The following is a 12,208-nucleotide window of genomic DNA, read 5'->3' as shown; positions in this document are numbered from 1 at the left end:
CGCCCCCTCCGGTGACCCTGCCCCTGGCTGTAGTCAGACTCTGTAAGTCTGCCTTCTATGGGTGACTTGGCCAGACTCTGGCCTCAGCCCCACCTCTCGCCCACAGGAGGGCTCCGAACGCGACTCAGCCAATCGGCGCCCGCATTTCGCTCCCCGCCTTCTCAAGCCTCGCCCCTGCCCTTAATCCTGGAAGCTTCCGCCGGTGGGCTCAGAGCCACGCGGCGCGCCCGCGAGTTTCTGTCGGGGCCCGTCGCCGTTACCTCCCAGGGACCCGGACTGTCGCCTTCCGCAGCCAGGCGCCTGGATCTTCTCTCCCGGACTCAAAAACCTGGCTCCCCTCTTCCCGGAGCTCTGTCTCCCGCCCCCCAGATTCAACTCCCGAGCCTCCGTTTCCAGGACCCCGGCACCCCGGATCCCTGCCTCCCGGATCTGCGCTACCAGGACATGGCCTCTTGAGGACCTCTGCCGCTTGGACGCCTTCAGCTTTCTATAGCCAAGGACCGCGGGTCCCAGCCTGATAAACCCCTGTATTCCCATCCCTAGGGCCGAAGGAGCCCAGCGCTCCCAGATTTCGGGCTCCAGACACAATCTGGGAGAGCAGAAGAGCCTCCGCGCCCAGCTTGGGGATCTCGGGTACTCCAGGAACCAAGGTGCTGTGAATTCCCAACTCCGGGGAACCTTCCAAAGTTCCAGCCTCCAGGCTGTGTTATAAAACTCCTCGGTTCTAAGGAACGTCCGCGTCCCAGGAAGGAGTCCCCAGCGCGCCCAGCTTCCAGCGCTAAGGAACTCCGGGGCGTTCATCATGGTGGCCGATCCGCCTCGGGGAGACGCCAAGGGGTTCGCGGCGGCTGAGCCCACCGCGAACGGTGCCCCGACGTTGGTCCCCAGAGAGGACCCGGGCGCGACAGGAGGCGGATGCTGCCGTTCCCGGGACCCGGTGCGCCGCTGCCTTCGCGCCAACCTGCTGGTGCTGCTGACCGTGGTGGCCGTGGTGGCTGGCGTGGCGCTGGGTCTGGGGGTTTCGGGGGCCGGCGGGGCTCAAGCTCTGGGCCCCGAGCGCCTGGCGGCGTTCGCCTTCCCCGGCGAGCTGCTGCTGCGCCTGCTGAAGATGATCATCCTGCCTTTGGTGGTGTGCAGCCTGATCGGCGGCGCCGCCAGCCTGGACTCGAGCGCGCTCGGCCGCCTGGGCGCCTGGGCGCTGCTCTTTTTCCTGGTCACCACGCTGCTGGCGTCCGCGCTCGGCGTGGGCTTGGCGCTGGCCCTGCGACCGGGCGCCGCCTTCGCCGCCATCAACGCCTCGGTCGGGACCGAGGGAGCTGTAGAAGAGGCCCCCAGCAAGGAAGTCCTCGATTCGTTCCTGGATCTCGTGAGGTCAGACCCCGCCCGCCCGGTGGAGTCGGGATTGGACGGGAGTGGGAGGAAGGGGGGTGCCCCGGCTATGTGGGGAGGGAACGCATGTTAGGGATGGCGGGAGTGGCCACGTGAACAGGAGATGGCATCCCGGGGGGTCTGGAGGAAGATAGGACCGGATGGTGAGGGGTGGTGATGCTGGGTGGTGGGAGAGGACAGACTCCCGGGGAAGGAGGCTTCTGATGTGGGCGCCTGGAGACATAAGCCGGGACCCTACAAGAAGGTTGATAGGCAAGGACGTCTTAGAGAGGGAAAAACGAGTAATGCCTGGGGACTGTGTGGCGGGGAGGAGACATAAGAGGGTCTGGCGGCGGCGGGGGCGGGGGGACTTGGAAGGGGATTGGGGGCTGCTAAGGGCCTCAGGATAGGGCTTCTGGATCAGAATTTGAGTCCAGAGTCAGAGGGCTTGTAACCCCTGGGAAAGGAGTCCGTGGGAGACCCTGAGGAGATATGAATGACCTCCAGCCCCAGGGCTCCCCACACTACGTGTCACCCGGACATAACCAGGCTCTTTTCTCAGCCTCCCTTCCCCGCCCAGTTCAACTGGGCCCTGGCAGCTTCTCTTTTATATGTTCCTGCTAAACCCTGCCACCTCCGAGGACTTTCCATTCCATTTCCTCCTGTCTGGGGAGCCCGTCTGGGCTCTCTCTCCACCTGTCCCGCCCCCAAACCTCCAGGGGGTTGCTCAAAAAGGGGCCAGTTAGAAAGCCAGCCGACTCTTTGCCTTCTGATCTCTGCTCCGCACCCAAGAATGGCTCTCCCCATTTTGAGGTGGGCAGACCCCTGGGTTGCCCTTTGGGACCTGCTGATTCAGGGTCTCCAGGCTGGTTGGGGGACTTCCTGGAAGTGACAGGAGGAAATGATGAGTCACGGAACTGGGTTCTCCCAGCCGCTTGGGAGATCCGTGTCGGCTGGGGTGAGAGATGTGGGGGCAGGCTTGATGTCTAGAAGTTGTAGTGGGCGGGTGCCTCCTGGCTGGGGGAGATTAGCGGGGTCCTGACCCAGCCCTGCCTGGCCTGGGTGGGTACAGGCCTTCTGGCCAATGGGCACGCCCACTCGGAGGCCGTTGATGTGTCCACGCTGCTGCCCCGGTGTGTCAAAATAGAAGGAACTGGCAGTCGGCCAGCTCCGGAGACTTTGCTAGAACATCTCAGAGCCACACGACTTTATAGCCAGTTGGCACACAGCTGGACACAGACGCTTGGCCACAGCTGCGGCCTCTCACACTGACACATGGCCTTATACCAGTTGTCACACGTGTCCTCACGCACACAGAGGAACTAGCCTCCCTTGACACAGCCGCTCATGGATGCCACCGACCTCTCCAATGCATTGAGCGTTGCCCAGACATCCGTGCTCAAGAGCCTGTATGCACCAACACCGTCCCACAGATCTGAGCACTAACCTGCACCCCCCAACCCGATCCCAACACTTGAGAAACATCATTGGTGAGGGAGGACGCCAGAATGGGGGCAGGGGGAGCGTGGCTAGAACTACGCAGCCAGCTGCCTGGATTCAAATCTCAGCTTAGCCGCTTCCTAGCCAAGGCAGGTTCCTTTCCCTTTCTGTGCCTTGGTTCCCTCCTCTATAAAATGGGTCAGAAGGCTGTTGTGAGGATCCAAGGAGTGGATTTAGGGGCGCCTGGGCGGCTCAGTTGGTGAAGTGTCTGACTCTTGATCTCAGCTCAGATGTTGATCTCAGGGTTGTGAGTTCAAGCCCCGAGTTGGGTTCCATGGTGGGTGGGGAGCCTACTTATTTATTTTTTTTTAAAAGATTTTAATTATTTATTTATTTGAGAGGGAGACAGAGTGAGAGAGAGAGCGCGCACAAGCGGGGTGAGGGGCAGAGGGAGCAGCAGACTCCATGCTGAGCAGGGAGCCCCATGCAGGACTCGATCCTGGGACTCTAGGATCATGACCATTCCAGAATTATGACCGGAGCTGAGCTGAAGGCAGATGTACTTAACCGACTGAGCCACCCAGGTGGCCCGCGGAGAGCCTAGTTTAAAAATTAAAATAAATAAATGAGCGAGTGGATTTATGTAAAGCACTGCGGGGACTACAGTAGACACATTTGCTGGAATTTTTGTCCCACTCTGAGACACAAGAGGCCGTTGTCTCACTCCCTGACACGCTCGCTGGGGTTTAGTGCACGCTGCTGCCCAGACAGACATTCACGACACACACAGCCATCCCTTGTCACTCTCTCTCACTAACCTCCTTCCCACACACCCAGATCTTCCCCATACCCTGTCACCCCACTCAGCCCGGGCACCAAGGCCTGAGCCTTGAGGGAGGAAGTGGCTGATGCAAGACGCCCTGGGTATTAAGTTTGCTGCTTGGGGTGGAGCTGAGGCCCAGGGTGACCCTGCCCCAGCCTGCTCTGGGAAGCCAGCGTTCCTCACCTCTAGTCCACAATCCCTCGGGGCTGGTCGAGGCTAGCAGGCCAGGCTTCCGGGGCCCTTGGAGGCCAACTCAAGACTTCCCACCCCCTGGACAAGCGAGCGGGCCAGGGCCCAGCTCTGCCTGACCACACCCGGCCTGACGCATGGGTGGGGACCATAGTTGGGTGCCCATGGGGCCTCCAAGGTTCTTTGCATCCCAAGAGGCCAAGGCAGCCCCCCAGACCGCCCCCCCCCGCCCAAGTTCCTCCTGGGGTATTTAATAACCTACCGCCCTCCGTGTCTATTTCTGCAGAAATATCTTCCCCTCCAACCTGGTGTCTGCAGCCTTCCGCTCAGTGAGTCCTTGGGGCTATGTCCCGAGGGGTGGGGGGCAGGTGGGGAGGGACACAGCCAGCTGTAGCCCCTGGGTGCTTGCTTTCAGGTGATTTTTGAAAAGGCACGCGCATTCACAAATTGTTGAATGCTCTTGGAGAGTTCGTGGGGGGGCCTGTGAAACCCATCCATGCCCCTCATCGAGGAAGGAGAATATGGGTTCTGAGCCCCTTTGGGGTTCTAATTCTAGGTGTGTGACCCTGGGCAAGTGCCTTTTCCTCTCCTTGCCTCTGTTTCCACCTCTGGAAAATGGGCACATGGTAGGAAAATGCCACCTTGGTGGGGTTGCATTGAGGGGGTGCTTAGGGCCGGCTTGGAGCACTGATAGTGCCAGGATGGGGTGGGGTGGGGCCTCCTTGGCATTGATACTGACCTTGCCCATCCCTACCTGCAGTACAGTACCTCCTATGACACACGAAGCATCAACGGGACCAAGGTGAAGGTGAGAGAAGGGGACCCATCCCTCCGCCCATTGGTGGGGTTTTTCTCTTTTGTTCCAACCCAGCATTTGCTTGCCTACCACTGGCATCTTCCAACCTTTGGTGGTATTTGCTTTATAATCTGCCGCTGCTGCCCAATTTTTATTTTTTCTGGTCTCTCCATTTTTGCTCCTTTCTTCTCCCTCCCTGGTGCAGGCTTCTCTCTGCCCCCAACCCACCCTGGCCCCCTCTCTGGTCTGCCCCCCGGTTCCCCCCTCCCCCCTCCCCTCAGCCAGGCACAAAGTAGTCTTTCCCCAAAGCACAAACCTGACCTGTTTCCCTCCTACCCAGAGCCCCTTTCTGCTCCCTAGTGCCCTCAGAAGAAAGCCCAGGCTCCTCGCCACAGTCCATGAGACGCTGCGAGCTCAGGCTTCTGCCCAGCCACCCACCCAGCCTCATGTTTTGACTCTGGCTGGCCTATTCCAGCCCCAGTGGCTTTCCTTCTGTTCTTTGAATGCCCAAGGGGTTCTCATTTCCAGACTATTGCACATCGTTTCCCCTCTCCAGAATCTTCTAGCACCTCTCTTTACCTGGTTAATCCTCCTTTTCTCCAGATCTCAGCCCCTTCTTCCACGAAGCCCTCCCTGATTCCCCCACCATGCCACCCACCAAGCCGGCATCCCCGCTCAGTTCCGACACTCTCCTGGGTTTCCCCTCTTCCAGTCACTCTGGGTGGTCCACAGTGACCTGGGAGGTCTCCTGGACCTGGACTGTGAGCCTTGGGAGGAAGGGACAAATGAGCTCCAAGAGCTGTTTCGTCCACGTTGGGTCCCAGCAGGGCCCTTAGTGGCTGTGCAAGTTAACTGAGCATCCTCCCATCCCAATTTGTTCCTTACCCCAAGGTGCCCGTTGGTACCGAGGTGGAGAGTATGAACATCCTGGGCCTGGTGGTCTTTGCCATTGTCTTTGGTGTGGCCCTGCGGAAGCTGGGACCCGAGGGGGAGCTCCTCATCCGCTTCTTCAACTCCTTTAATGACGCCACCATGGTGCTGGTCTCCTGGATCATGTGGTAGGTGGTGGCAGGGGGGCGGGGGAGGGACATGGGACGGGGAAGCCCTCCCGTCTCTCTGCTCCGGGGAGCCAGATGGCCTGGATTCACACCCAGTGTTGCCCATCCCCTGGCTGTGACTTTGGGCGAGTGACCTACCCTGTCTGTGGCTCGGTGTCTTCATTCTAAGATGAGGAGAGTCCTGTACTCCCTGGGAGCTGAGACTGACGCCAGCCGGGCTGTGGCCACAGCTTAGTGAATGCATCTCCACTGCAGAGATTTGAACGGGATCCAATGTCCGCGTTACCATGAAGAAGGAATGAGTAATAGGAGGTCTAGGTGGAGGTCTAGGTCAAGCACTTATGAAGTGTTTAAGTGCCCAGTACCTCCTGAGCTACTCTTAGCTATGATCATCATCATTATGACCTCCCACCTGTGTGCCCTATCACAAGTGACTTACCGTATTCTGCCTCAGTATCCCCATCTGGAAAATGGGACTGACAGTATCAGACACAAATGAGTGTAAACTTCTTGGGACAAAGCCTAACCTATAGCATGGGCACAATAAAGAGTATCAGCTAATATTTATCAAGCATGTCCTTGTTTAACTTCTGGGCACCTCCCACTGGCTGGAGCTTGGGCATTTGGCCAAACCTCGCTGTGCCAGATTTGGACTTAACCCGTGGCCCCACTGGGCAATGGGGCCTTTCTTCTGTTAACCAAAGAGGGGAAAGGCTTTGGGCAACAACTAGCCACAGGGATCAAACTGGGAAGGCAGTCTTGGGGGAGGCCTCCTGGCTGGGAGGCACAAGCGCCTCTGGGACTGTCACTCCAGGAGAGGGTGATAATAGCTCCAGTAGAAGTTTATAGATCTCTTACTGTATACAAAGAGCTTTCAAGGCACTTCCCGTGGCACCCTATTTCCCCCAACATACCTATGAGGCCAGTAGCCTTAATGTACCTGTTTTACAAACCTATTAGATTCTTTTTTTAAGATTTTATTTATTTGACAGACAGAGAGGGAACACAAGCAGAGGGAGTGGGAGAGGGAGAAGCTGGCTTCCCACCGAGCAGGGAGCCTGACTCGGTGCTTGATCCCAGGACCCCAGGATCATGACTTGAGCCAAAGGCAGACGCTTAACCGACTGACCCGCCTGGGTGCCCCTACCAACCTGTTAGATTTTAATTCAACGGTGGCCATGGAGACTAAAATAGGAGCTTGTGCGGCATTGTGATAAAGATTCCATCGTGTTCCAGGGCTCAACCCAAGATAAATGCTTCGTGTCTGGGTGTTGTTACTAAGACACGAGCTACAGACTTTTTAATTTTCATGATGTGGTGAGAGATTGTATCAGTTTAAATCACTGTAGGTACTGTAACCTACAAACGCAGAACATGTAAATGACTCACTTGGGGGGGCCACGGGTTAAGTCCGAATCTGGTTAGTAATTCAACTCCAAGTGGCTTTAGAAACCCCCAGGCTTCTTTATCTCCCTGCTGTCCTATCTGCAAGGGGAAAGAGCTTGGAGGATGGCAGGCAAGGTGCCCAAACTTCGGCACACGCTGCTCTAGGTGTTTCCTGCCCACAAGGGAGGCTGTGGTCAGGCTGTGTACTGAGCCCAAAGCCTGGTGCTTCTGTGGACACACAGTCAGAGGCCGCAATCTGTCTCCTGGGTGCTTAGGTATGCCCCTGTGGGCATCTTGTTCCTGGTGGCTGGCAAGATCGTGGAGATGGAGGACGTGGGGATGCTGTTCGCCAGTCTCGGCAAATACATCCTGTGCTGTCTGCTGGGCCACGCCATCCACGGGCTCCTGGTGCTGCCCCTCATCTACTTCTTCTTCACCCGCCAAAACCCCTACCGCTTCCTGTGGGGCATCGTGACGGCGCTGGCCACTGCCTTCGGGACCTCTTCTAGGTATGGCCTCAGGGGAGACTCATGCAGGATTTCTAAGTTTAAGGGGCCTGCGTTAGGCATCAGCTGTCTGGAGACCCTTGAAATTTTGTGTTGTTGTTTTGTTTTTTTTTTTTAGATTTTATTTATTTATTTGACAGAGAGAGAAATCACAAGTAGGCAGAGAGGAGGCAGGCAGAGAGAGGGAGGAAGCAGGCTCCCTGCTGAGCAGAGAGTCTGATGTGGGGCTCGATCCCAGGATCCTGAGATCATGACCTGAGCGGAAGGCAGAGGCTCAACCCACTGAGCCACCCAGGCGCCCCATCCTTGAAATTTTGTATTTGGAGACACTGGATCTGGGTGTAGGGGACATACTTTGTGAGTTTCTTGTAAGGTTCTGGAATACCCCCCACCTTCCCTGTTAGTAAACCCCTGTCTTAGAGATTTCTCCTTTTTTCCTTCCTGAGAACCACTCCTCCTCCACAAGACCTGGCCCTGGGGGGCGATGGTCTCGCGCTCCACCCTGGATCTAATCCCTTAGGAGCCCTTTCCACTCCCTTCTAGGTGTTTTGTCCACCTCTGCCCTCAGAACCCCGCCTTCCCCTCAGCAGCGTACCTGACAGAATAGCAATTCTTAGACAGGATCTATTGGTGGAGCAGGGAGGGAGTGGGGGTGAGTGAGCTCCGAGGCATTACAGACTTTAGGTTTGAATTTTAGTGTGTATTTTGAAGGATAGCAGTCTGTACTCTCCCAGGGGGTCCAGGACTCCTATGCTTTGGAATCCTGGCACTCTGCAGGATCCCAGGCTCCTCTGGCTCTGGAAGAGTAGAGCAGGGAGGGCTGGCGAGGACAGGGTAGGGGTGGGTGGGTGGGTGGGTGGCGGGGGAGGGGATCTAGGCTGGTGGGCGGAGCCTGCAGTGCGCTGATTGGCCCGCGGGGCGGTAGACTGGGTGGGGCTTCGGCAGGGGGCGGGGCACGCGCTGACCGCAGCTCCTCCCTTCAGCTCCGCCACGCTGCCGCTGATGATGAAGTGCGTGGAGGAGAGGAACGGCGTCGCCAAGCACATCAGTCGCTTCATCCTCCCCATCGGTGCCACGGTCAACATGGATGGTGCGGCGCTCTTCCAGTGTGTGGCCGCGGTGTTCATTGCACAGCTGAACCAGCAATCCCTGGACTTTGTGAAGATCATCACCATCCTGTGAGTGTGGGGTGGCTGCGGCCGGGACCCCCGGCCCATCTGACCCTTCCCCGGAGAACCGACACGGGCTGGAGGGAGCCAGCTCCTCAGGCTTCCCGAGGCCCCTGTCCCTGACCTCCGCTCTCTTCCCGCAGAGTCACCGCCACGGCGTCCAGCGTGGGTGCTGCGGGCATTCCTGCCGGGGGTGTCCTCACTCTGGCCATCATCCTGGAGGCGGTCAACCTGCCCGTCCAGGACATCTCCTTGATCCTGGCTGTGGACTGGCTAGTGTAAGTGTGGGTTTGGGGCTTCAGGTTACCTAAAATGTCATATATCTGTAAGAATGGAATTTCATTCAACAGTAAAACTGAATGAAGCATCCACACATTTGTACATGCTAGCACATGGGACCCTTGAAAATCTCACGCTAAGTGAAAGAAGGCAGAATACAAAGGACCACATAGTGTATGATTTAAAAAAAAAAAAAGATTTTAAAGATTTTATTTCTTTTAGATTTTTATTTTTAAAGATTTTATTTAAAGATTTTATTTATTTATTTGTCAGAGAGGGAGAGAGAGCATGTGAGAGCACAGGCAGGCAGAGTGGCAGGCAGAGGCAGAGAGAGAAGCAGGCTCCCTGCTGAGCAGGGAGCACGATGTGGGACTCGATTCCAGGACCCGGGATCATGACCTGAGCAGAAGGCAGTGGCTTAACCAACAGAGCCACCCAGGCATCTGTGATTCCATTTCAATGCAATGGCCAGAATAAGCACTTCTATAGACCATAGATTAGCAGTTGCTGGGGGCTGGGGGATAAGTGCTTGGTGGGTGTGGGGGTGTCCTTTTAGAGCAATGAAAATGTCCTGGAATTAAATAGCAGCGATGGTTGTACAATATACTGAATATACTGAAATATACTGAAAACCACTGGGTTGTGTATTTTTTTTTTTTTTAAGAGAGAGAGCATGTGCATGGGTGAGGGAGAGGGCAAAGGGGAGGGGCAGAGGGAGAGAGAGAATCCTAAGTAGGCTCCATGCCAGGTGTGGAGTCTGATGCAGGGCTCCATCTCAACCCTAAGATCATGACCCGAGCCGAAATCAGGAGTCAGACTCTCGACCAACTGAACCATCCAGGTTCCCCTGAATTGTATACTTTTGAAGGGTGAGTTTGGGGACGCCTGGGTGGCTCAGTCAGTTAAGTGCCTGCCTTCAGCTCCGGTCATGATCTTGGGGTCCTGGGATTAAGTCCCTGCTTGGCGGGAGGTCTGATTCTCCCTCTCCCTCTACCCCTCCCCCACCGCTGCTTCTCTCTCTCTCAAATTATTTTTTTAAAAGGGTGAGTTTTATGGTATATGAATTATAGCTCAATTTTCTAAAATGGGATGTACACATACACACACACACACACACACACACAAAGTATAAAGAGGAAGTGAAAAGAGATCTCTAAGATTATAAGTAGAAAGGCCTCAGTGAGAAAGTAGTCTATCAGGGGGAAGAAGAGAGGTGGATGGGTCTTCTGAGGCCCCAAGAGAAGGAAGGGGTGACTTTTTGAAGTTCCAGGAGGAGCAAATTTTGTGATTTTTTTGGGAAGAAGAATCACCTGGGCTCCTGGGAGGATGGAGGAGAAGATCTTTGGAGTTCTGAGGCAGAGAAAGTGTGGGGATACCTTGGGATTCCATGAGAAAGAAGAGAGGTAGGGGGCTGCTTGGACTCTGGATGAAAAGGTCTTGAGGTTCTAAGATGAAGGGATAATTTGGGTCCTGAGAAGATGGAGGGATGACCTGGGTCTAGGAGGAGAGCCGGGTTCCACGAAGGAGGGCGCCATGGGGACTCCAGGCTTTGCGGGGGAAAAGCAGGGTGGTTGGGCCCTACCCTCGGCCCTCCCACTCACTTCCCTGTCACTCATCCCCCTTCAGAGACCGGTCCTGTACCGTCCTCAACGTGGAAGGCGATGCCTTTGGGGCGGGACTCCTCCAAAATTACGTGGATCGCTCGGAGTTACGGAGCTCGGTGCCAGAGTTGATCCAAGTGAAGAGCGAGATGCCCCTGTCTCCGCTGCCCGCCCCCACCGAGGAGGGGGACCCTCTCCTCAAACACCGTTTGGGACCTGCTGGGGATGCGGACCCCTGCGAGAAGGAATCAGTTATGTAAGCCCCATAGGGGCGTTCCCTGCCCTGATGGGCGCCGCTCTGGACATTGGGATTATGAACTAGGGCTTTGGAGGCTCTGTCTGCACGTTCGGGGATCCGGGGGCCCCAGGCGCTCGCCCCGCCCCCTGACCCAGCATCAGATCTGGGAGGCCTCAGTGCCGGGTATATGTGTATGTGTGTGTATTTCTTCCCCAAACTTCCCCAGTCCTCGATTCATGTTCCCACCCATGGCTGGGAAACAAGATGGAGAAATAGTGTAAATGTCTTCTTCTGGGCTCCCCATCTCCAGGCACCTGTTGTCACGTGGACTTCTGCCCTCTTGGAGAGGATGAATGTTCAGTGGGTTGCTGGCTATTTTGGTAGCTGTGTGTGTGTGTGTGTGTGTGTGTGTGTGTGTGTTTTGTGACTCTGCGGTACATCCCACCCTGTCTCCAGGCCCTCTGTCCCCTCCACAGTAACAGAAACACTCCATGGGACCCCACTGGGGAGGGGAGATCAAGGACAATGACTGCTGTCACTCCAAAGGGCCTTTTTGAGCAATAAAGTTGTCAAGCATTTCTCATCAGATGTTTGTTATCAAGTCAACATATGTGCATTTACCAACAGCTCAAGAGTTCCACTTAAACCAAAGAGAAAAAAACTGTCCCCCCAAAGTCCAGGACACAAATGTCTTCAGCCACTCTCCTTGTAACTGCCAAAATTTTGAAATGTACCAGTTGATAGATCAGTACAATCGTTCTGTGATGGACAGCCGTTCTTGGATGCATTCCACAGATAACATTTGGAGTGAAAGGAGCTGGAAACCGTTCATGCAACCTGATTCCATTTCTGTGAGGGTCTGGAACAGGCTAAACCGGTCTATAGTGAGAGAAATCCAAACAGTGATGACCTATGAGGGTGACTTCGTGACTGGGAAGGGACCCAGGGAAACTTCACGATCCGATAAACGTCCCGTATCTTGAGACAGGTGTTGCTTACACAGACCTATACATTGGAAAAATTCCCCTGTGCACTTAAGATGTGTGCATTTTAGCCTGTGTAGACCATCTTCCAGCTGAGAAAATTCGGGCGACTCCTGGGAAGAAATTGATTTTCCAGGGTAACCAACATAGGAATGCGGGTGCTCCTTGATACTTGAACTCTCACTATCCAAACAGTGCCAGTAGGGACATATCCCCTCCTTTTAAACCCCGAATTTGCCGTTCGAATAAAATTGTCGCCATGCAACTCTTTTGAAGTCCTATTTGAGTCCAGGTTGTGGATGGTACCATTGGAGCCTCATAGGCTCTACTGATCCTTGTACCTCTGACCTGCCTTGTACCTTGCTGAGACAT

At 55.6% G+C, this 12,208-nt stretch overlaps 1 protein-coding gene across 1 annotated transcript; it reads left to right on the top strand.

The window, feature by feature from the left end:
- Positions 1-212: 212 nt before the first annotated feature.
- Positions 213-11,441, top strand: SLC1A5 (solute carrier family 1 member 5). The gene is made up of 8 exons (XM_047711293.1): positions 213-1,371; positions 4,107-4,149; positions 4,581-4,628; positions 5,508-5,674; positions 7,336-7,569; positions 8,550-8,744; positions 8,879-9,013; positions 10,641-11,441. Exons 1-8 carry the CDS (start codon positions 803-805, stop codon positions 10,873-10,875), a joined length of 1,626 nt encoding a protein of 541 aa, XP_047567249.1. The 5' UTR covers positions 213-802; the 3' UTR covers positions 10,876-11,441.
- The last annotated feature ends 767 nt before the right edge of the window (positions 11,442-12,208 follow it).

This window comes from Lutra lutra, chromosome 17 (genome assembly GCF_902655055.1).
Source record: "Lutra lutra chromosome 17, mLutLut1.2, whole genome shotgun sequence".
In the NCBI taxonomy this organism is placed as follows: domain Eukaryota; kingdom Metazoa; phylum Chordata; class Mammalia; order Carnivora; family Mustelidae; genus Lutra; species Lutra lutra.
The sequence above is the reverse complement of the archived record's forward strand: the minus strand, read 5'-3'. Positions and strand labels throughout refer to the sequence as shown.

Bases quoted from the DNA above. Each gene is read 5' to 3' on its own strand.
- SLC1A5 (XM_047711293.1), top strand. From the start codon at position 803: ATGGTGGCCGATCCGCCTCGGGGAGACGCCAAGGGGTTCGCGGCGGCT. The intron at 4,629-5,507 runs GTGAGAGAAGGG...CCTTACCCCAAG, and splicing joins TCAACGGGACCAAGGTGAAG to GTGCCCGTTGGTACCGAGGT. The intron at 7,570-8,549 runs GTATGGCCTCAG...TCCTCCCTTCAG, and splicing joins GCCTTCGGGACCTCTTCTAG to CTCCGCCACGCTGCCGCTGA.